At 34.2% G+C, this 22,149-nt stretch overlaps 3 protein-coding genes across 4 annotated transcripts; all 3 read right to left on the bottom strand.

Moving 5' to 3' along the window:
- Positions 1-1,470: 1,470 nt before the first annotated feature.
- Positions 1,471-14,232, bottom strand: LOC129884772 (calmodulin). 2 transcript variants are annotated; one of them, XM_055959065.1, is made up of 2 exons: positions 14,002-14,232; positions 1,471-1,985 (listed from the first exon to the last, which is right to left on the bottom strand). In XM_055959065.1, the coding sequence occupies exons 1-2, from the start codon at positions 14,075-14,077 to the stop codon at positions 1,612-1,614; spliced, it is 450 nt and encodes a 149-aa protein (XP_055815040.1). In that variant the 5' UTR covers positions 14,078-14,232; the 3' UTR covers positions 1,471-1,611. The 2 variants fall into 2 exon arrangements, with proteins under 2 accessions (XP_055815040.1, XP_055815032.1); XM_055959057.1 differs by lacking the exon at positions 1,471-1,985 and adding an exon at positions 10,930-11,461 and having other exon boundaries at positions 14,002-14,215.
- LOC129884749 (receptor-like protein Cf-9 homolog) lies at positions 5,711-8,711 on the bottom strand. Its single transcript, XM_055959036.1, has one exon. It carries the CDS (start codon positions 8,694-8,696, stop codon positions 5,937-5,939), a length of 2,760 nt encoding a protein of 919 aa, XP_055815011.1. The 5' UTR covers positions 8,697-8,711; the 3' UTR covers positions 5,711-5,936.
- A 670-nt stretch (positions 14,233-14,902) lies between the features above and the next one.
- Positions 14,903-21,878, bottom strand: LOC129884760 (uncharacterized). The gene is made up of 6 exons (XM_055959046.1): positions 21,669-21,878; positions 19,928-20,067; positions 17,425-17,777; positions 16,618-16,714; positions 16,249-16,536; positions 14,903-16,091 (listed from the first exon to the last, which is right to left on the bottom strand). The coding sequence occupies exons 1-6, from the start codon at positions 21,802-21,804 to the stop codon at positions 15,126-15,128; spliced, it is 1,980 nt and encodes a 659-aa protein (XP_055815021.1). The 5' UTR covers positions 21,805-21,878; the 3' UTR covers positions 14,903-15,125.
- Between the last annotated feature and the right edge of the window lie 271 nt (positions 21,879-22,149).

Below are 22,149 nucleotides of genomic sequence, written 5' to 3'. Positions count from 1 at the left end.
AAATTTACAGACTGATATACACGAAAAAATAAAAAAAATCTGAATTCATGTTTCATGACCCCCTAAATGTTGAAAGAATGGCGTAAATCTTGTACAAGTTATGTGTATCATTCACTAAGTCATCATGGATAATCGTAAAAATTTAGGGACAAAAAAGTTCGATTAATCGTATTTCAAAAAATTATGCACTAATAAATATGAAAAACTTTTAAAAAAATGAATTTATATTCCGTGATCCTAAGCACTTAAAAAAAGTAGTGTGAATCGTGTAAAGTGTATCATTCAGTACGTCATTCACAATAGAAGTTTAATAAATCTATTTTTATTAAAATTTTGGATATCAATAACCTATATTTTAAAATTAATATTCACATATTCGAAACAAAATTTGCATGGAAATTTCAAATGAAAGTTACTTAACAATCATATCCCTTTCACTTTGATTTTTCATTTTGATGTGACTACAACGTACTCTTTACTTTAAATTCCATGGACTTAGAAGACTTAAGAGTTGATTAGCATAAAGACTTTAAATCCCATGGACTTAGAAGACTTGGAGTTGATTAGCATAAAGACTTAGTTGAGGCAATTTGATCATTAAATGTTAGGGTTGTACACGGACTTTTAAACTAAATCGAACCAAGTTAACGTCGAGTTTTTAGGTTTCGATTTTAATCAATTCTTTTTGTTTTCTTGATTTTTTGATTTTTTTTATAATTACATCGTGAATAATAAAAAAGAGATCAAATTGAAGAAGTTTTTCTCTTGATCGTGTGATTTAATGCCACACTTAAAGTTCCAATTGAAGATTGTTCTTTTGATTGCGTGATTATATTATTTAACGACATTTTAAAGACACTTGAATAAATACAATCGAAAAAAATAAGATGCACAATAGCATCTTCAAGACATTGTCTTAGAAAAAACATATCAAAAACTCACGAAAAATGCAACACATGTTAATTTTTTGTTATATTACAAGCCCAAATATAAAATAGCATATGTAAACATTTAAAGTTATAAACTAATTTAAAAAATACTTACAAAACATATTATAATAAATATTTTTTATATTATAATAAATATTTTTTGGTGTATAAAAACAATAAAATTATACTTATATATTATGTCGAGTTTGGTGTGGATTCGATTTGGCTTTTTCTTTTTTATTAATACCAAACTAAACCAACAATGCTCTATTTATTTTTTTCAACATCAAACCAACCAAACCAAACAAGTCATTTTTTAATCAATTTAACTTGATTCGTCGGTTCGATTTAACTTGCATCGTAAACAAAAATGTGACGCATATTACTTCAGAGTTACTCGTCTATGTCAATATAAGTGTGGTATTTTTAGTTTGATTACTTCATATTTACCTTCCATAAGATAAACACATTACAAAAACTAACTGTATTTCCACATGAAGATCTTGTAGGCTTAAAAACTTGAGCATTCTAAGAAAAAATTGGAAGGCGATCAACGTATATTAGAAGTCATACACAAGAATCTGATATATCAACAAAATTAATCTTGCAAAATAATTAAAAAAAAACATGAAATCCTCAATTGTCATAAGGTTCAAAATTACTGAATTGAGTTGATCAGTTCTCACTTGGCCATCATGACCTTGACGAACTCGTCATAGTTGATCTGTCCATCACCATCCACGTCAGCTTCACGAATCATCTCGTCAACCTCTTCATCTGTAAGTTTCTCTCCTAGGTTTGTCATGACATGGCGTAGCTCAGCTGCAGAAATAAATCCATTCTGATCTTTATCAAACACCCTGAAAGCTTCCTTGAGCTCCTCCTCAGAATCAGTGTCTTTCATCTTCCGAGCCATCAAGTTAAGGAACTCGGGGAAGTCAATGGTTCCATTTCCATCAGCATCAACTTCATTGATCATGTCTTGAAGCTCAGCCTCAGTTGGATTTTGTCCCAACGACCGCATCACAGTTCCAAGCTCCTTAGTGGTGATGCAACCTGTAGAAATTTTGTTGGCAATAATTACGAAAATGTATAGATATTGTGTTACAAATCTTACAACAGTACTTAAAAAGGTTTTTTCTTTTATTATCTTATTTATTCTACCGATAATACTTAAAATCGAATCGCACCGAACCGATCGATACACACCCTTAATCATAATGATATAAATTTTCTCAATTTTCTTTTCTATTTTTTTCCTACAATATTAAAAGGGTAAACTGGTAAAAATATCCACTTTGTATTTCAATTGATGATGCTTACTTTTTTTGTGTTAATTTATCCTGAATGGATGAAAGCAATAACAAAATCTTATATTTCCCTCACCAAAAGATTGTCCTGATAAACGTCTTACTTTTATGTTAACCTAGACAATTAATTTTTTTTATCCCTTACAGCTAAATAACAATGAAAAGTAAAAAATTATTGGGATTAATCCTTGGGAAAAATAGTTTCAATACTTGAAGGTTGAATGAACCCATTTAATTCATTGGATCTCCAGCTTAAAACATGCATCTTTGGAAGAGTTCCCAATCACATCGGGAATGTGTCAATGAGATGATTATGTCCTATATGAAGAACCTGCAATTCTTTGCAATTGGCTAAAGGTCGGGTTATTTTCCCCTCTAGTTTATTGCCATGAAAGTTGAGGCTCATCAGTGAACTTCTATTGCTGAAAGTTGTTGGAATATTCCCAGAAAGATTGTTGTGGCGCATATCCAACACCTGGAGGTCAGTGATATTTCCCAAACATTGCGGAATTTCTCCGACCAAATTAATTCTCGCCAAATCTAGCATTACCAGTGATGTCAAATTGCAAATTGATGAAGGAATTTCTTCAGTGAGATTATTTTGGGATATGAAGAAGTATCTTGTGGAAATTGGTGGAATAGGTAGTGAACCTTGAAGCAAATTGGACCGCATATCAATAGTATCTAGAGATTGCAGAGGAATTGAATCCACACTTGTTAACATGTTGTTGGACAAATTAAGACTTTTCAATGAAATCAGCCAGTTAGACCATGTCTAATCAGGAATTCTTTCTTGAATCTTATTATTTGAAAGATCCAACTCCCAAAGCTTGTTTGCGGATCTTCGAAACTCCAATTCTTTCACTTCACATGCGGCCAGTTGTAACGAATTAAGAGATTCGGGCTAAGTAAAATTAACTTTGTTCTCATTGGTCAATGAGATACTATTATATGAAAGAGTAAGATACGAAAGGTGTTTGAGGTCTGGAAAGAAGCTGACATCCACACTGCCATTAAAATTATTGAAAGAAAGATCAAGATCTGTTAGGTTCACAAGGTTTTGAATTGACTTGGGATGATGACCCTGCAGCTGATTGCCTTCTAACAAAATATATTTTAGTGAATTGGACTTAAAATGCTCAAGCTGACCAGAAAAGTGGTTATAACACAAATTTAAAAATATTAGTGATGGAAGGGAGAGCATCCCTGATGGTATTGGTCCATTCAGGGAGTTTTCTATAAGTTGCAAATACTCTATATGCCTGAGATTCAAAATAGATTCAGGAATAGGCCCTCTAAGGTTGCAATTTGCAAGAGACAAACCACGCAACAAAGTTAGATAGCCAATAGACTCAGGGATTTTATCAGAAAAAATCACATAATTGAGATTTAAATCTATGAGAGATGCACTGCTGTTCCATTGGGTCTTTGGAAAACAACCACTGAGCTCATTATCATAGTTGAAACTTAACTGTTTCCAGGTTGGGCATAGGTGAAATGTACGCTCAGGTATTATCCCATACAATCCAGTATTTCCCAGCGTCAGAGTTGTTAAATGAGAAGAAAAATTCTTAGGAATGGTGGAAGAGATGTTTATGGAACTTTAGAGTCCTCCTCATCGATTCAAATCAAATAGCAGAATAATGATATGAGTGTTTTACTACTTTAAATTTAGAATGAAAAAAGTTAACCTTGAGTATGGTTTTCTTGAAACAAAAAAGATGAATTTATATAGATAAAAATGGAGGAATACCAAAAAATATCTTAGCTTATAAATCAAATATTTGGAGGTTATGAATATGAAAAAGATGAGAGTAATAGATATTAAGAGTAACAATAAATAATTAGATATGAGTTATAAATATGAATATCTAAAGAAAAAATAATAAATAAATAAAGGGAAAAAATAGTAGAACTAATAACAACCAATTTTATGAGACTTTTGATTTGTTTTATTTGAGGCATATGATGGTTTAGTGATGGCTTTTTGCCTTCTAAATATTAAGTTGATGAATTGAATCAAAATAATAAGGAAACATGACAATTAATTAAGGGACTGTACATTGGTTGGAAAATAATTATATAAAAAAGATTTAAAATGTAATTAATTTAGTTTTTAAAAGGATAGAAATGTCTTACAACTCTCTATGGATATTTTTATCGCTCATTTTGACTTAACATCTTCCGCTTTTAAGTTTTAATGTAATTTATTATAATACAATAATATTATGATATGATTACAATTTAATTGGCAAGAAAATGAATAGCCAAAGTAGGCAAAGAGACTAACTTTAAGTCTTCTTAATTACAACAATTAGGACATTTATTTTTATAATAATTAGGAAATTCACTATAATAAAAAGATAAGCTTTATGTTGTAAATAGATTATGTTTAGTAAATTGAAGAAAAATGAAAATATATAGTTTTTTTAAAAAAGATTAAAGAAACATATAACTATTTTAATTTTTGGAAGGGTAAAAATGTGACAAAAAAATTCTATTGATGTTTTGGTCTTTCAGCTTTTGACCTAACATCTTCCCACTTTTATTTCGTATAATATAATATAATTACTATGAAATATTTAATTAATAATTAGATATTTTATAACAATTTAATTTGGTGTAGGGGTAAAATGATAATCGAACTTTGTACTTTTGGAGCTTTCCACTTTTAATGAAAAAAAAATGAATTTATCCCCGAATTATCGAAAATGGTATGTATATGCCCTCCGTCATAATTTTGGGACATTGGTGTCCCTGCTGTCCAAAAACTAAAGCATATATGTCCTTCATTCTGATGAAAGACCAATTAGGGACACGTGTCGCAATCCTACGAAAGGACCCAGTTTGACCAACTAATTAAACCCAAAATACAATTGTCCACCCATATCCGTCCATATACCCATAATAATCCACCCGTATAGCCCAAATAAAAACCTAAAAAATCTCCATTTCCCCTCAACTCACTCGTTCATCTCACACAAGCTCACAGACCAAAAACCATAGTTCATCACACTTCAACAAACTGAGTATTAAGATTTTCCAATATCCTGAATACTATCTTCTGCCTAATGAGCAAATCTGATATGATAATTTATAACCTGTTAAATTGAATTGACTGTGACTTAAATCCTTTTGAAATTGCTTACTTCAACTTATCTTAGTTTGTTTGACCATTAACTCTTGTCGCTCCCTGCAGATTGTGGAAGCCGACTCATCGTCTCTGTCAAGAGAACAGAGGATACTGATGTCCCTTAGCTACTTCACTTCTAGACTAAAGAGGATATGTTAGTTTGTACATTTACTTGGTTTGAAGCCCATGCCTTGTTGGTTAATGTATGTATCCCTGGGTAGACAGACAAATAGTTAGTTACAAAGAATGTTATATATGTATAAAGAAGTTTTACGATTTGTTTGGACTAGGGAATGGGTACGTATTGGACACGCGTTTATTTAAGTATCCAATACGAGAAATCCGATTAAATATTTAGTGTATTTTGGAGAATTCAGACTATGTACTCATATATACTCAATGTAAGATATTTGGACACGAAGATATTGTTTTTTTGTTTTCTTATCAAAAAGGATTTTGTTGTTTAGTATATTACAAAGTTGAGAACGTTAAGTATGGGTATGAGTCTATGAGAGATTCTAAAACAACTTCAAGCAATCATATTGCATCTCCAATTCAGTTATTTCATCTTCTGTGATGGCCTCGCTGCTTCTTTCGCCTTCTCATACCGATTCTGTATTCGAGTTCTTCAGATATCCTAGAAAGCCAATTGGAATTTCGACTCAAAAGCATGAAATATGCTATGGAGAATCCAATAATAAGTCCACTCCCATACCCCATAAGAATCCCATTCCTAAATTCACTTAGAAATGTAGATTTGCTTTCTTCATCCAGCACATGTGTTGTGTCGTTTGTCTCTGGCATCCTGCTACTTCCACAACCTTCTGAAACAGGAAATCCATGTAATCCATCATTACCTTCATATGAATTGTTCTCAAATGTATCAAATTGAGGTCCTTTAGGGATGCATCCTTCAAGATGATTGTGGGAGAGCTTTAAGACCTCAAGAGATGTAAGCAAAGCAAGTTGTTCTGGTATCTCTCCCGAAAATTGGTTAAATGAAAGGTCCAATGATTCGACTACAGATAAATTTCCAATTGATGATGGAATATGACCTTGTAATCTGTTATGAGAAAAATTCATCATCCGAAGCGCGATGAGATCTCCTATAACACCAGGAATATGTCCTTTAAATTTGTTTTTTGAAAGATCGATAGTGGTGTACAAAAACAAGATTCTCTCAACTTCAAGCACCAATCCCTTTGTCACCACAATAACCGAGTCTTGGTAATAACCATTACTTGGTGCCTTCTTGGATGGATCAATTGTCCTCATGGCTTTCAGATGTTGAAACAGACCCGTTGGTAGGTTTCCGGAGAAGTCATTGTAAGAGAGATCTATAATTCGAAGCTCAGGAAACATACTTTCAATCTTTGAAGGTTGAATGGACCCATGCAATTTATTGGATCTCAAGCTTAGAACTTGCAGATCTGGCAGAGTTCCCAACCACATGGGAAATGTGTCGTTGAGATGATTATGTCCTAAATCAAGAACCTGCAACTCTTTGCAATTGGCCAAAGATCGAGGAATTTTCCCCTCTAGTTTGTTGCTATGCAAGTTGAGGCTTCTCAGTGAACTTCCATTGCTGAAAATTGTTGGAAGAGTCCCTGAAAGACTGTTGTGGTGCATATCCAGAACCTGGAGGGTACTGATATTACCCAGACATTGCGGAATTGCTCCCTTCAAGTTGTTTCTTGCCAAATCTAGCATTATCAGTGATGTCGAACTGCAAATAGATGAAGGAATTTCTTGAGTGAGATTATTTTGGGATATGAAGAAGTATCTTGTGGAATTTGGTGGAATAGGTAGTGAACCTTGAAGCATATTGGACCGTATATCAATATTATGTACAGTGTGAAGAGGAATTGAATCCACACTCGTCAGCATATTATGGGATAGATTAACATATTTCAATGAAAACATCCAGTTAGACCATGCCCAATCAGGAATTCTTCCTTGAATCTTATTATTTGAAAGATCCAACACAGAAAGCTGCTTTACGGATCTTAGAAACTCCAATTCTTTCACTTCACATGCGGCCAATCGTAAGCTCCCAAGAGATTCAGACAATGTAGATTTAACTTCCTTTTCATTAGTGAATGAGATACTATTGTATGAAAGACTAAGAAACGAAAGCTCTCTGAGGTCTGAAAAGAAGCTGACATCCACATGGCCACTAAAATTATTGAAAGAAAGATCAAGATATGTTAGGTTCACATGGTTTTGAATTGACTTGGGAAGATGGCCTTGCAGCTGATTATTGCTTAAATCAATCCAGCTTAGTGAATTCGAATTGAAATCCTCAAACTGACCAGAAAAGTGGTTATAACTCAAGAATAAACGACTTAGTGATGGGAGGGAGAATATCCATGATGGTATTGTTCCATTCAGGGAGTTATATCGAAGGTCCAAATAATTTGTGCGGGTGAGATTCATAAGAGATTCAGAAATAGGCCCTCTAAGATTGCAATTTCCAAGAGACAAAGAATGCAGTGAATTTAGATAGCCAATAGACTCAGGGATTTTATCAGAAAAATTCACATAATTGAGATTTAAATCTATGAGAGATGCACTGCTGTTCCATTGGGTCTTTGGAAAACAACCACTGAGCTCATAATTGTAACTTAAGTCGAGTGTTTCCAAGTTGGGAAGGTGAAATATACTCTCAGGTATTATCCCATACAATCCTGTATTTCCCAGATCCAGAGTTGTTAAATGAGAAGAAAAAATCGGAGGAATGGTGGAAGAGATGTTTATGAGACTAAGATCAATCTCTCTTAATTGGGTCAAATTCTGAAGGAGCAATTTAAAATCATGGGCTGCAAATGCTAGATCATTTACTAATGATGGGGAGAGGCGAAGAGATTGTAACTTGGAAAGATGAGAGATTTCAGAAGGAATTTGACCTACGAAATTGGAATTGGAAAGATCAAGATGCATCAAGCTCGGAAACCTGCCGAATTCAGGGGAGACGTGAGAATTAGAGAAGTTATTGAAAGAAAGATCAAGCCTTTGGAGATGAGAGAGTTGGAATAGGCTGCTATTGGAATCAATCTTTCCTACTAGAAGGCTGAATCCGAGGTCAAGCTCAATAACATGCCCAGTCATCTCATCGCATACGACTCCATGCCATGAGCAACAATCTTTGCTCATATTCCATGAACTCATATAAGAGTAGGGATGTACTGTAAGCGTTTTCTTGAAATTTAGAAGAGCGGAGCTTTGATCTTTGCGGCACAGATGAGGTATGGATGAAGAAAAAGAAAGCTGACAGAAACAAAGAAAGAGCAGAAATGAGAATTGGCCAGACCCCATGTTTAGCATCTAAATGTTTTAGAGAAAGTTGGAAGTGATAATCAAGAAAAGGCTACACTAATATATATAGGCAGATCAAGTTGCTACTAAGTAGTAAATAGTGACAAGTCTGTGTGTTTGATAATTGGACTCAATTTTTATATAACTTTATTTACATATTCTAAGTTCAATTGATGATTACCTTAATAGTAGAGGTGTACTCGACAAGCCACACCAAATCCATAATCTGAGTCCAATCAGAAAAAAATAATCTGATTAGTGATTTATTTGACTTGATTTGATATTCAAAAAAGAAACTCCATCATAAATATTTGATTTTAACTAAAAAAAGGTCCAAATTCCACCTTGACCTATAGTAAATTTGATAGCAACTGAAAAGAAATATGAAAAATTAATGTTTGCTATTCTCAAGTCAATGTATAAGTCTTGCTATAGAAATTTCAAAGCAAGCTATATCACACAAATTCATTCAATTTGATGAAAAATTTCAAAGCTTGCACATTTAGACATTTGATTTAGACATTTATCTATGTGGATCTGTTTCTTATTCTCAAGGAAGACTTATTTATGAAAAAAAAAGAGTAACTTTATTGGGTCGATAATTGATTTAGTCAAGCATTTTTAAGTAGCGTTTTGTTTTGGAATAATTATAAGATGTTGAGTCGTTGAGGAAACTTATTGGATGTGATATTAGAATGAAACATGACTTTCTTCTTCTTCTTTTTTTTTTTATATTTTTCATTCGATTTTAGATATCCACAATAGGACATTAATGCAGTGTGCCTCCAAAAACTTTTTTTTTCTTGAACCTACAAGTATTAATGCTGGTGTGGAAATTTCAATGAAAGTTACTTAACACACAAATCTCTTTCACTTCGAATTTTCATATTAAAATAAATTAATTATGAATTTTATTATCAAAAGAAAAAGGAAAGAGGAAAAGTCAAGTTAAGGCCTATCGTAGCCTTCATATCAAAGGAGAAATAACTATGTATACTATATTAAGAAAATATTAACCTTTTATATTAATAAATTGCTTTTCAAACATACCAATATTAGGAAAATCCAAGAGAAATCTTAGGAATAAGATCTATTTTTATTAGGAAGTTTAAATAAATATATTTTCATTAATTTTTGGATATCAATAACATATATTTTTAAATGAATATTTACATATTTTGAAACTATTAATGAAACAAAATTTCCAAGTGGTTGCACAATTCATGCCATGGAAATTTGAAATGGAAGTTACTTAACAATTATATCCCTTCCACTTTTGATTTTTCATTTTGATGTGATTACAACGTACTATTTACTTTAAATTTCCAAGTATCATGACTTAATTGACTAAAAAATCTAATTAGTCATAGTTTCAAAATTTACGGACTGATATACACAAAATTTACGGACTGATATTGAATTTTTAAACTAAATCGAACCAACTTAACGTCGGGTTTTTAGGTTTCGATTTTAATCAGTTTTTTCTGTTTTCTTAATTTTTTGATTTTTTCTATAATTACACCGTGAATATTGAAAAAAAGATTAAATTAAAAAGGTTGTTCTCTTGATCGTGTGATTTAATGTCACACTTAAAGTTCCAATTGAAGGTTGTTCTCTTGATTGTGTGATTATATTATTTAATGACATCTCAAAGACGTTTGAATAAATAAAATCGAAAAAATAAGATGCACAATAGCATCTTCAAGACATTGTCTTAGAAAAATATATCAAAAACTCACGAAAAAACGCAACACATGTTAATTTTTTGTTATATTACAAGCCCAAATATGAAATAGTATATATAAACATTGAAAATTATAAACTAATTTAAAAAATACTTAAAGAACATAATATAATAAATATTTTTTGGTGTATAAAAATAATAAAATTATACTTATATATTATGTCGAGTTTGATGTGGATTCGATTTGGCTTTTTCTTTTTTATTAATACCAAACTAAACAAACAATGCTCTATTTATTTTTTTCAACATCAAATCAATCAAACCAAACCAAACAAGTCATTTTTTTAATCAATTTAACTTGATTCGTCGGTTCGATTTGACTTGCACACCCATAAACAAAAATGTGACGCATATTACTTCAGAGTTACTCGTCTGTGTCAATATAAGTGTGGTATTTTTAGTTTGTTTACTTCATATTTACCTTCCATAAGATAAAACACATCACAAAAACTAACTGTATTTCCACATGAAGATCTTGTAGGCTTAAAAACTTGAGCATTCTCAGAAAAAATTGGAAGGCGATCAACGTACATTAGAAGTCATACACAAGAATCTGATATATCAACAAAATTAATCTTGCAAAATAAAAAAAAATAAAAACATGAAATCCTCAATTGTCATAAGGTTCAAAATTACTGAATTGAGTTGATCAGTTCTCACTTGGCCATCATGACCTTGACGAACTCGTCATAGTTGATCTGTCCATCACCATCCACGTCAGCTTCACGAATCATCTCGTCAACCTCTTCATCTGTAAGTTTCTCGCCTAGGTTTGTCATGACATGGCGTAGCTCAGCTGCAGAAATAAATCCATTCTGATCCTTATCAAACACCCTGAAAGCTTCCTTGAGCTCCTCCTCAGAATCAGTGTCTTTCATCTTCCGAGCCATCAAGTTAAGGAACTCGGGGAAGTCAATGGTTCCATTTCCATCAGCATCAACTTCATTGATCATGTCTTGAAGCTCAGCCTCAGTTGGATTTTGTCCCAACGACCGCATCACGGTTCCAAGCTCCTTAGTAGTGATGCAACCTGTAGAAATTTTTTTGGCAATAATTACTACTAAAAATGTATAGATATTGTGTTACAAATCTTACAACAGTACCTACAAAGGTTTTTTCTTTTATTATCTTATTCATTCTACTGGAAAAATTCTAGACAAGCACAAAACAACGAGAATAGCTGAACAAAACTAACGCATCATTAACCGCATCCATGACTTAAAATTATAAAATATAAAGAAGGAAAAACAAGGAAAATATTTTCAATGGGATCAGACAGACCAAGTTCTATTTTCATCAAGCCCATGCAAAGGATTTGGTTAAGATATGCCAGATTCCACAAAGTATACAAATGGAACCAAACCATATATGATCTCCAATAATATCTTCTAAATTGTTCACACTAACAATCCATCCTTCCCCTCCAAAAGGGGACTCTAGTAGAAAACCAAATATGATACTCAAGCTAAGGGTCAAGTTGGTAGTTTTTCTCACATCTCCCCTTCCGGAAATCAGGTTCGTCTACAATCTGTTTCAACCAAAAGATGCAGTCACTCCAACCAAAAGCAGCTGATCAGGTTTAGGTGTACTAAGTTGGCTTTATATAATACTACCAAATCTGAAACTTTCTAAGCACATATTTATCAGCTAGTTGGTAAGAAAAGCAAACATAAGCATGTACATATACTTTCTCTTTGGGAAAAAGTAACTGCAACAAAAGTAAATAATGAACTAACTGCTGTAGCACCCCAAGGATGAGACTTAGTGGTCAATGACATGGGTCTCACACTCAGATTCAATTCCCAACAAAGAAAAAACACTAGGTGATTTCTTTCCATTTATTCTAGTCTTGGTAGACAGAGTTACCTAATATTTGTTGCTGGTGGAAGGTAGCAAGTATCCTGTCGAAGTGAGCGAAGTTGGCCCAGACACCATGGTAATAAAAAAAAAAGAACTAACTGCTGTATAAATATAAATATAAATATAGATAGGGAACATCAGTAATGTCTCAGGAAAAGTGCTGAAGATGGTTCAAGTCAGACCATAGTTTCTTTACTGTATGAGTAAAATCTTCCCAAAAAGACTAGCATAAACTTTCTTACAAGCTAAAGCGTTGTATGGGAATCATACAATCCTGTTGCCAACGAGTTACCACATTGAACAAAATTGATTATATCCATCAATAAGCAAAACAAAGAAACAATCAAGAATCGATGGCAGGAATCCTAGTCAGGAAATACATAAGAGAGGTTCAACCTTTCTAAGAAATGTTAACTGCTTTGAGCCAAATACAATTTCAACAGCTTCATTCTGATGCAAAGTTTCCCATTTGTCAAAACCAAATCAATCCTCAAGTTCCCAGGAACAATCAATCAAACATGTTAACAATATCAACGAATACATATCCCGTTGACCAACTTCTTCAATCTCACATCTAATTCTACCAAAAATTGAAGCAAAACCAGGTTCAAAATCAGATCTTTATCAACATCTCAATTTCAAACCTGTCAAGGAGAAAAGCCTAGTGTTTAAGTGGATATGAGTAGACGTGCGAGCCCATTATTTAAAATCAAGGATTTCTTGGTTATCAAAAAAATCAAATCTTTATCAAATATATTCCAACAACATAGAAAGACCATCTCCAAGCAGTGTAAGTTTTCCACCTAGTGACACAAATTAACCACCATCCTCACCATAGAAAGATGCAAGGTCTTGGCAGCGGGTGTATTCATATGCGCCCTTTTTGTTAGTAAATTAAGCAAAGGTACGGAAAGAGAGGGACTTGAACCCATCCATCGCCTCATTTGAACTATATAATATTGAATGAAACAATCTTTCCAAATATGCATCTGTGTGTGTATATGAGTATATCCTAAACCCCAGACCTCACTTTTCTTTTTTGATAACTATGGTGTCTAGGCGAGCTTTCACACACCTCCACTAATTACACGGAATACTTGCTCCCTCCCACATCCCACCAGCAACAGGTACCAAGTAACTCTGTCCTCCAAGGCTAGGATAGATGGGAAGAAATCAGCTAGTGTTCTTTTTTTTTTTATAGCTGGTGGGATTTGAACCAGAGACATCACTTGTTGTATGTCTCCATATGATAAGTTTACACTCATTTTCAAGAAGGATAAACAATGGTTTCAAAGATATTCCAAACTCAATCACTTAACAATATTGGATCCACTTATCCTCACTCAACATCAAATCAATCATAGATCACAAATTAGTCAATAAAGAGCAACACTAAATGTGGATCTAGCCCTTCCAATCGCGTTAAAGAAATATCCACTTCTTTCAGCTCAAATCATTATATAAACATATACAACAATTCAACTACACATACAATAACTCCGACCCATTGACTCTAAAGTCTTGGATCAAAATTTTAGGCAAGACCCAGAAAAATAAACACATAAATATGAGACAAAAATAAAACAATTCAAGATTTATCCATTTGGGTATCTTCAGAGTGAATAAAGACTCATTTTTTCTTCAAAAAAATGGAAATAAAAATTTGGGTGTATGAAAAAAGAATGTAAGGCATAGTCATGAAGAGCTGACCATCTCCATCTTTGTCGAAAAGGCTGAAGGCTTCCTTGAACTCAGAGATCTGATCATCTGTAAGCTGATCCGCCATGGAAGTTGTAGATGAGAGAAAAATGGGACGAGAAGAAGAAAAAATAAAAAATGAAGAAGTGAGTGTCAACTTGGAAATATGGAGTGGGGGAGAGAGGAGTGGGGCTGGGTGGGCATATGATACGTTTCCTTTTATTTTTAATCTTTTACGTCCATCTCAATTAAATATATACGATCTTCAAACTTTATATATATATATATATATATATATATATATATATATATATATATATAGTATAAAGAGTCACCCATACACACAGCTGAACTATTTCACTAAATATTTGGTATGTTCATCTATCTGCACACATAAGATAACTTTCTCTGATACTTCTTAAATCTCAATTAATATGATGAACTTTTACTAATTAATTTGTTTTAAATAGTTATTATATATTTTTGTATTTAAAAATAATTTATTTTATTTTTAATGAAATAATTTATATTAAGATTTGCTTTTGAGTTTCTTAATGTTTCTCGAACCTTTGACCCCCAAGCTAGAAGTGGAGACTTTATGTTTAAACCATTATGGAGAAACTTGCCAAAAAGAGAAGAAGAATTTGCATTATTAAATTGTCAAATTTGCAGTCAAAATAGTACACTTATCTCTTGTTATTGCTACTTTCTTTTCAATTTACTTGGCTATTACTGTCCTTAGTTTTGCGTTGCTATGGCAATGCACTGAGAAGACCTCTCCCAGTTTTCACATACACAGATTTAAAGCTCATTTTGTCAACTTCACCGTGATGGAAGTCAGTCTCGTAAAATCGACAGAGTTTTAACTCAAACTTCCTACAAACGGAGAAGCAAACAACAAGTCCAAAGACTTAAGTTTGAATAATGAATCATTAAAAATTAAGTGCCTCCAAAATGGCAAGTCCGAGCAAAAATGTCACAAACGAGACTCATCCATGACTTCATTATCCATACCTTATAGTTCAGACCAAGCAGAATTATTTGTATGACTACTGCTCGGATCAGATGGAGTTTTGAAACAGAGACTCTAAAGGCACCCGGAAACCTCAACCAAGAAATGATGAAGGCTTCTCTGATTACTTCCGAGATTTCTTTCTTGATTTCGATGAAGGCTTGGAGTGTTCGGTGCTTGCATTCTGAGAGGCTCCTTTGGTATTGGCTGGTTGGTTTGATTTTGTATCATTACTAACTGCTGCCACTTTAGCCACTGCTCCCTGAGAACCTCTAATTTGAGCTGCTCTCTTATCCTTTCTCTTTGGTCTGTAACTAGACCTTTCCCTTTTCGGAAGCCACCTCTCTGGATCAGGTGTAGGCCCTGGATTGGCTGGGTCAAAGCCTTTTGGGTATTTCGGCTTTCTTTTCCTTTTTTTCTTTGCCTTATCTTTACTCTTGGCTTCAGCAGCACCAACATTAGGAACAGTATCAACATGCTTTGCACCTGAAGTTTTCTCCAAACTATCGACATCAATAGATTTTAAACCGGGTAGTGGTTTTAGTTGTTTCTCATAAGATTCTGCTTTCTCTACATCTCCATCGGCAGCAGTCCGGATCAACCCAACCAAAGCCTCAATACTTCCATGGCTTTTCACAAGTTCCTCATATAGGCATGCTGCCTCCTCCTTTCTTCCATGCCTCAACTTAAAAGCAGCAGCCTCCTGCATGATGATATTGAGCTTATTGTTTTCAGTCATCACATTTGACCACCATCTGATTGCCGAATCATACACAGCATCAGCACCATCAATGTCTCCAGCCCTTTCCTTGAGAGAAACAATGGTGGCAACAGTTGCAGGTTTGTGCTGAATGTCAGCAATTTTCGCTAGGGACTCGGCTGCAATCTGAGGGTGGCCAGCAGCGGCAGCAACCTGTGCCCTTGCAAGCAGGATTACATTGCACTTGTCAGGAAACTTATCTGCAAACTGTCCTAGTATTTCTTCGGCTTTACCAGCTTTGTTCTCTCGCACATGTACAGCAGCTTGAAGAAGTACTGGCATCAAGCTCCCAGGGAACAACTCGGGTAGAACTGCAACAACTTCTCGAACCTATAATAATCCATGAATTAAATTAAACACCTAAAGGAGAATATGGAATAACCAGCTGCAATTTGGTGTCTTCTCCTTGTTGTACATTGTCTTTAACCTTGAAAAAGAAAAAAACAGAAACAAAATAAAATGTTAAAAAAGGTTTCAGATTGATTACCTGATCCATCTTATTAGAATGAAGTAGCAGTAGCACCCTATTGGTGTATATAGCTTCCCTTTGCTTTTGAGAGAGCTTCAAGTCCAATCCATGAGCAAGCTGAAACTTTTGTGGTCCATCACTTTTCTCTATTAGCTTATCAAGTTTCCTTAGGCCATCGGAGACATCTTTAGGACCTCTTAGAGCAATGAGGTTATTTATTGCCACAGCAAGTGATGACTCATCTGCCAAATTACTTTTCACAAGGTTGGTATAAGAAGCAATAGCTTCTTGTGTGTTTCCTAGAATCTGGAGTAACAAATATTCATGTACTTGCAATACATCATGGCAAAAGGAAAAGCCGAAATCATGTTAATACAATAATTTCACCTGTTGAACATATGCAAGTTGAACAGCAATGGGTGCCAGTTCAATTTCAACGTCATCGTCAGCTAAATTCTCCTCCATTAGGGTTTCCTGACCAATTCTGTAATTTCATCAGAAACAATTAGCAAGTTCTTTCATTTGTGTCATCAAGCACACAAAGAACTGGAAGTTCCAGAGTGTACAGTGAATACAGCACAGACAAGTACCACATGGCAAAAGAATAGGCTATCTTTCATCACATTTATTAATATTTTGCAGACTTATGGTACTAGGCATACACTGTAGATACTTGATTCGATGTACATTGCCATTTAGCACAATGTGTAGCTTAACTAGCTTGCCTTATACTAATCAGCTTAATGTAACATATTGTCTACTGAGTTCCACGCCAGTTCTTGATGTTGAAGTACTGTTAACTGTTTCAGATTCATGTTTGTCATATGGGGGACTCATCAAGGATAAATTAATTAGGATTCGGGTACTAAATACAAGACCTAACAAATGCACTAACCCTCAAGACCTTGTAGGTGAATATCATAACATGTATGACCTTGTAAACTACATGATTAGCATCAAAAATCTCCTGGAGTTCACAATAAAATGAAAACATCAGTAATGCTTTGTATTCCTTTGAATATTTTCCGATAACAGTACTTTGATGTCCATTCACTTGTTTTTTAGTTTGTATATCATCCGAGGGTTACAAATGCAGATCGATAAACATTTCATGACATAATGCCATCTCCTCGTTATGGTTCAAGTGTTTGCATACATTATAAGATATTTAAATCCTAAAAATAGGTCACCTACCTTCGAGCTGACAATAGCAGTTGGTCTGCATCCTTGTACTTCTGCCTCTCAATCAAAGAGCCAGCGGTGTTATATGCCAATTCAAAACTGCTAGTTGCTTTAATTCTGAGGGAATCCAGAGTTCCCTGCACATCAGAAGCTCTTCCAGCAGAAACCAAACCAGCAACAAGGTTAATTTCTAAGGAGTCTATATTGGAATTTTGGAGCTTTTGATATATATCAACAGAGGCTTCCATCTTTCCCAAACGATATAAAATCTGAGATTCCAACAGCATTGATGCAGTACTTCCTTCTTGCCCCTTTAAGGACTCCAATGCTTGATCCAGTTTATTTTGTCTATATAAGCAATACGCCTTCAAAAGAGCAACAACACAACAAAAAGGAACATGATAAATGAGAGAATAACTTCCATTTCTGAAGAAAAATGAACTCTTTTCCTGGTAGGCATAGGGGTTTGTAGTAAATGTGACCATATAAATCCTACTGCAAAATCTCCTTAAAATTAAACTCACAGGCAAGTCCTGACTGAGAAACCAGATAATTTGGAAAGTAATTTTTGTAAGGATTTTAGGATGTAACTTCACTGCTCAAGTTCTAAGGCATATAATAGAAACAAAAACTGTGAGGGATAAGGCAACATGGAAATCCATAAGCATTGACGTGTCTTGACTTCCTCTTTATTCTTCGTCATTTCCCACCGGAAATTCTGTCGGAATGGGAAAGGTCACTAACATCTCACAAAAGGCTCAATAATTAAAAATATCTCTTCAATAGCAGAAGCTTTTCCTGCCATTTAAAAATCTATTTGATCCATCTAATTAAGTAAACAAACTCCTCAAGTTAATTAATGTCTCTTCATTGTCCCACCATTTAAACTAACTACAGAATCCACTGCACATAGGCATCTCAACTAAAAACCACTCAATAGAGTGGTGAGATGTATTCTAATGCAAATAGCACACTGGGAGGCCCTTACTTCCCCACCCTTAAGATAATGTTTTTACTGATAGCTACCATTACCAAAAAAGAAGATAATGATTTTCTGACAAGGCAGTTTGGGATTAAGTTGAGTGAAGTCATCAAGAACTAGGGGAATTTTAGTAGTTCAGTTCAACGGTTGATCACCTGAACTTCCACCATATAGGTAAGGATTCAATACCCTAACTTGTAATCTCATCTCCCATTTCCACTTCCCGTCCACTTATGTATAATAAAACTTTTAAAAGGCCATCAAGAACTTAAAATTCAATGCCAAACAATCCAAGAATTCAGTGATAGTGAAACGATTTATTTTTGGGGGGCAAGGGGAGGAGAGAGTAGGTAATGCATCTGGATCCTAGGCGCATTGTATTATATGGGCATGGACCCTTCTAGAAGGCATGAAATCCAAAGACATTTACACTGCCAATAAGGGTACGAGGAATCATGTTCTAGTATAGAAGTAATAAGATTTGAATATAGTAGAGCATTCTTCTATGATATATGGTATGTGATGGTCTAAAACAGAATGATGATATCATCATTCCAATATTTGTGCCTCTATTTTGTTTGGCTTTATCTGAGAAAGAAAGGCAATGTCAATTCACCGAGCCCTTACCAAATATGTAGTAAAATGCTTTTTCTTGGTTGTCTGTTGTCATCCAATTTTATGCATTTAAGCCTCTCTCTCAATCAGTTTCATTTTTGACCAACTTCAAAAGCCTTATAGTACAAAGAGAGTTTCATCTACCACTAAACTAGAGCCCAGACTTAATGACATTCCAGGACCTTCTTAGCATTTTACAAAAATCCAATGCTTCAGTACGTGATGTGGCTACAACACACCACTACCTCAACACCAGCTCTCACTGATCAGGAAGATCATTACATTACATATGGTTAACATCCTTATCTAAGCAAAGCACATTGGTCAGGTGCCTCCTACACCATATTTAGGTAAAACGAAATGGTTTTGGAACTGATAATAGCAGAAATCATACATCACTGCAGAAAAACAGTGTAACCAGGATCACAAAAGTAGCTCAGATAATGCAAATATTAAAGTCCCATTTCAGGTGTAGAATCTAAGTTAGGTAACTCGACTAATTGCTTTCTGAACTAAAGTTACAACAGCACCTCAATCTTAGTTATGTACTGCTATATAAATATTTGTATCCATTCTCCTCTATATAGGTTCTTCAAAATTAGGATCCATAATCAGACCTCTCTATATCAATCATCCTCTATAACAACATTTCACTACAACGGCCAAGTTTTTCAAATCAAATTTTCATGTTACGTTATATTATATGTTCTCGATAATAACATTTCGCTATAACAACCAAAAGATATCCGGACAAATGAAGTTTTTATGATGAGGTTCGATAGTAGTTGGACAATTTTCACGCTAGCCTTTCCACCTACTACAACCCTTCTCATTTATCCAGATTTGGAACCAACTATGTTATGCAGAGTTCAACACTAAAATATTTTTGTGGAAGGTTTCTTATACAACATAAATTACCTTGAAAAAGCTAAGATCAATAGGAGCTTTTCTGGAACACTCTTGAATAGCAACTTGTGCTTCTTCAATACTATCAGCTTTGATTAACGCCACCACTTTACAACGAATTGCATCCTCATCTCCAGGCACAGCCGCAAGAACTTCAAAACAAACATAACTTCTCATCAAATAAACTTCACGAAACTCACAAATTCATTGTGTTCAAGACAGTATACACAAGCAAATAAACAAATCACACAATTCAAAAATGAACATCTGAAATTCAAGAAATAGATTTCAATCAAAGACTTTAACAGCTTGTTTGTACTTCATATAAGCAAAATTCATTTAATTTCATCAGATAAACTCAGAGGAAGTCACAATTTCATTGAATCCAATACAGTGGACACACTTATAACACACCTACAAGAACAGATATCAGAATTTGGAACGAACGTGTGTAATGCAAGTGAGATTTGACCAATTATTCATTAAAAATTAAATTCATTAAATTTCATCAAACTAACTTCAAAAATTCTACAAGTCACTAAATTTACTACTACATGCAGAATCAAGTACAACTAATGAACAACAACTATTACTATGCCTTAGTTCCAAACAAGTTGAGACCAGCTATTTCATTAAAACTCATTCCGTGCCAAATATTATGCAAATATCCATAATTTCTAAATGTACTAGAAAGCATGGGAAATAAATGAACAATAACAACAACAACATACCCAGTAAAGTCCCGCAAGTAGGGTCTGGGGAGGGTAGAGTGTACGCAGATCTTACCACTGCCTCATTGAGATAGAGAGGCTGTTTCCGAAAAACCTTCTGCTCAAAAGTATCAGACCCAAAAAAAAGAGAGAGCAACAATATATATACAAATCATATTATGCAAATTCTACAAGACAAGAACAATATCAATAGCAAAATAAACTGATAATTAAAAGGAAATAACAACACAACTTCCTACTTCACAGCGGGAGATAGTATCAGTGCTATCTTGTTAGGAGGTCGTAAACAAAGGGCACTATACTGGCACGCCTAGACCTAAAACCAACCCTAAACCGTCACACAGCAAGACAACAATCTACCCCTGCTAACCTTCTACTCTAATATGCGACATCCACTCCTTTCTATCTAAGCTCATGTCCTTGGTGATATGAAGTTGCGTCATATCTTGTTTAATCACCTATCAACAAGTAGGGTCCGATGAGGGTGGTGCGTACTCAGTCTTACTCCTACCCATAAGAGGTAGGGTGGCTTTTTCCAATAATTTTTTTTGAGGTGAGCATTGAACTAACATTTTCATCAGAATCATCAACATCTTGCTCACATTATAAAGTTGAACTTCAGAAAATGTCACAAATTCGTTATACACAACAAAAAACATGTACATGATGAAAAAAACACAACTTTTGGATTTTAAAATTTGTAACGCAAGTGAAATACTGACTTTGATCAGAAGGCTTGCTCGTACATAAAAAAAATTGAACTTCAGAAAGTGTCACAAATTCATAGTAATACACCACAAACACACATACATGAAGAAAAAACAGAATTTTAAAGATGTCCTTGTGTGATTCATGTGAAATTGAACTGATTCAAATACGGCAAAAATCATCAAAGAAACTTCACGAAAATGTGATAAATTCATTGAATTTACGACGAGTATACGCAATCAAATACATATGCACCAGTAAATAGCATAATGAAGAAGAGTAAAAATGTGTAATGCAAGTAACAATGAACTTACTTTGATCGGAAACTTTAACGCCTTGTTCATATTCCGAACGCTGGATGTGGCGATTGAGCGACGTGAATAGATCTTCGATGCCGACGGGAGGTTCCGCCGTCGAACCCTTGGGCTTCTCTTTTTGCTTCGGAGCCATTTTATAAGCAAATACTATTCAATTTCCGATCTTCTTCTCCGTTTTCCCATTGTTATTTTCGAAATTGAGATTTGGGCTTTACCCGGGGAATGTAATGTTTGGGGCTCACACATTTGGGCCCTAAGGTAATCCGTATTTGATAAAGAAACCCAGCCCAACACCCATGATAGATTGCATGAGTTGTAAATCTTTGCGAGTAAGACAATCACGTATGAAGCTTGATAAACTTCACACGTTTGCGTTTCAAAGTGTGGCATTGTGAAGGTCTCATTTTTAGTATGACTCGCAAATATTCGAGTTTGAACATTTTTGATTGAAATGTATGTAAAAATTGATTAAAATTTT

The sequence above is a fragment of the Solanum dulcamara genome, chromosome 1 (assembly GCF_947179165.1).
Source record: "Solanum dulcamara chromosome 1, daSolDulc1.2, whole genome shotgun sequence".
NCBI classification, from domain to species: Eukaryota; Viridiplantae; Streptophyta; class Magnoliopsida; order Solanales; family Solanaceae; genus Solanum; species Solanum dulcamara.
This window is presented reverse-complemented; position numbering and strand designations above follow the sequence as displayed.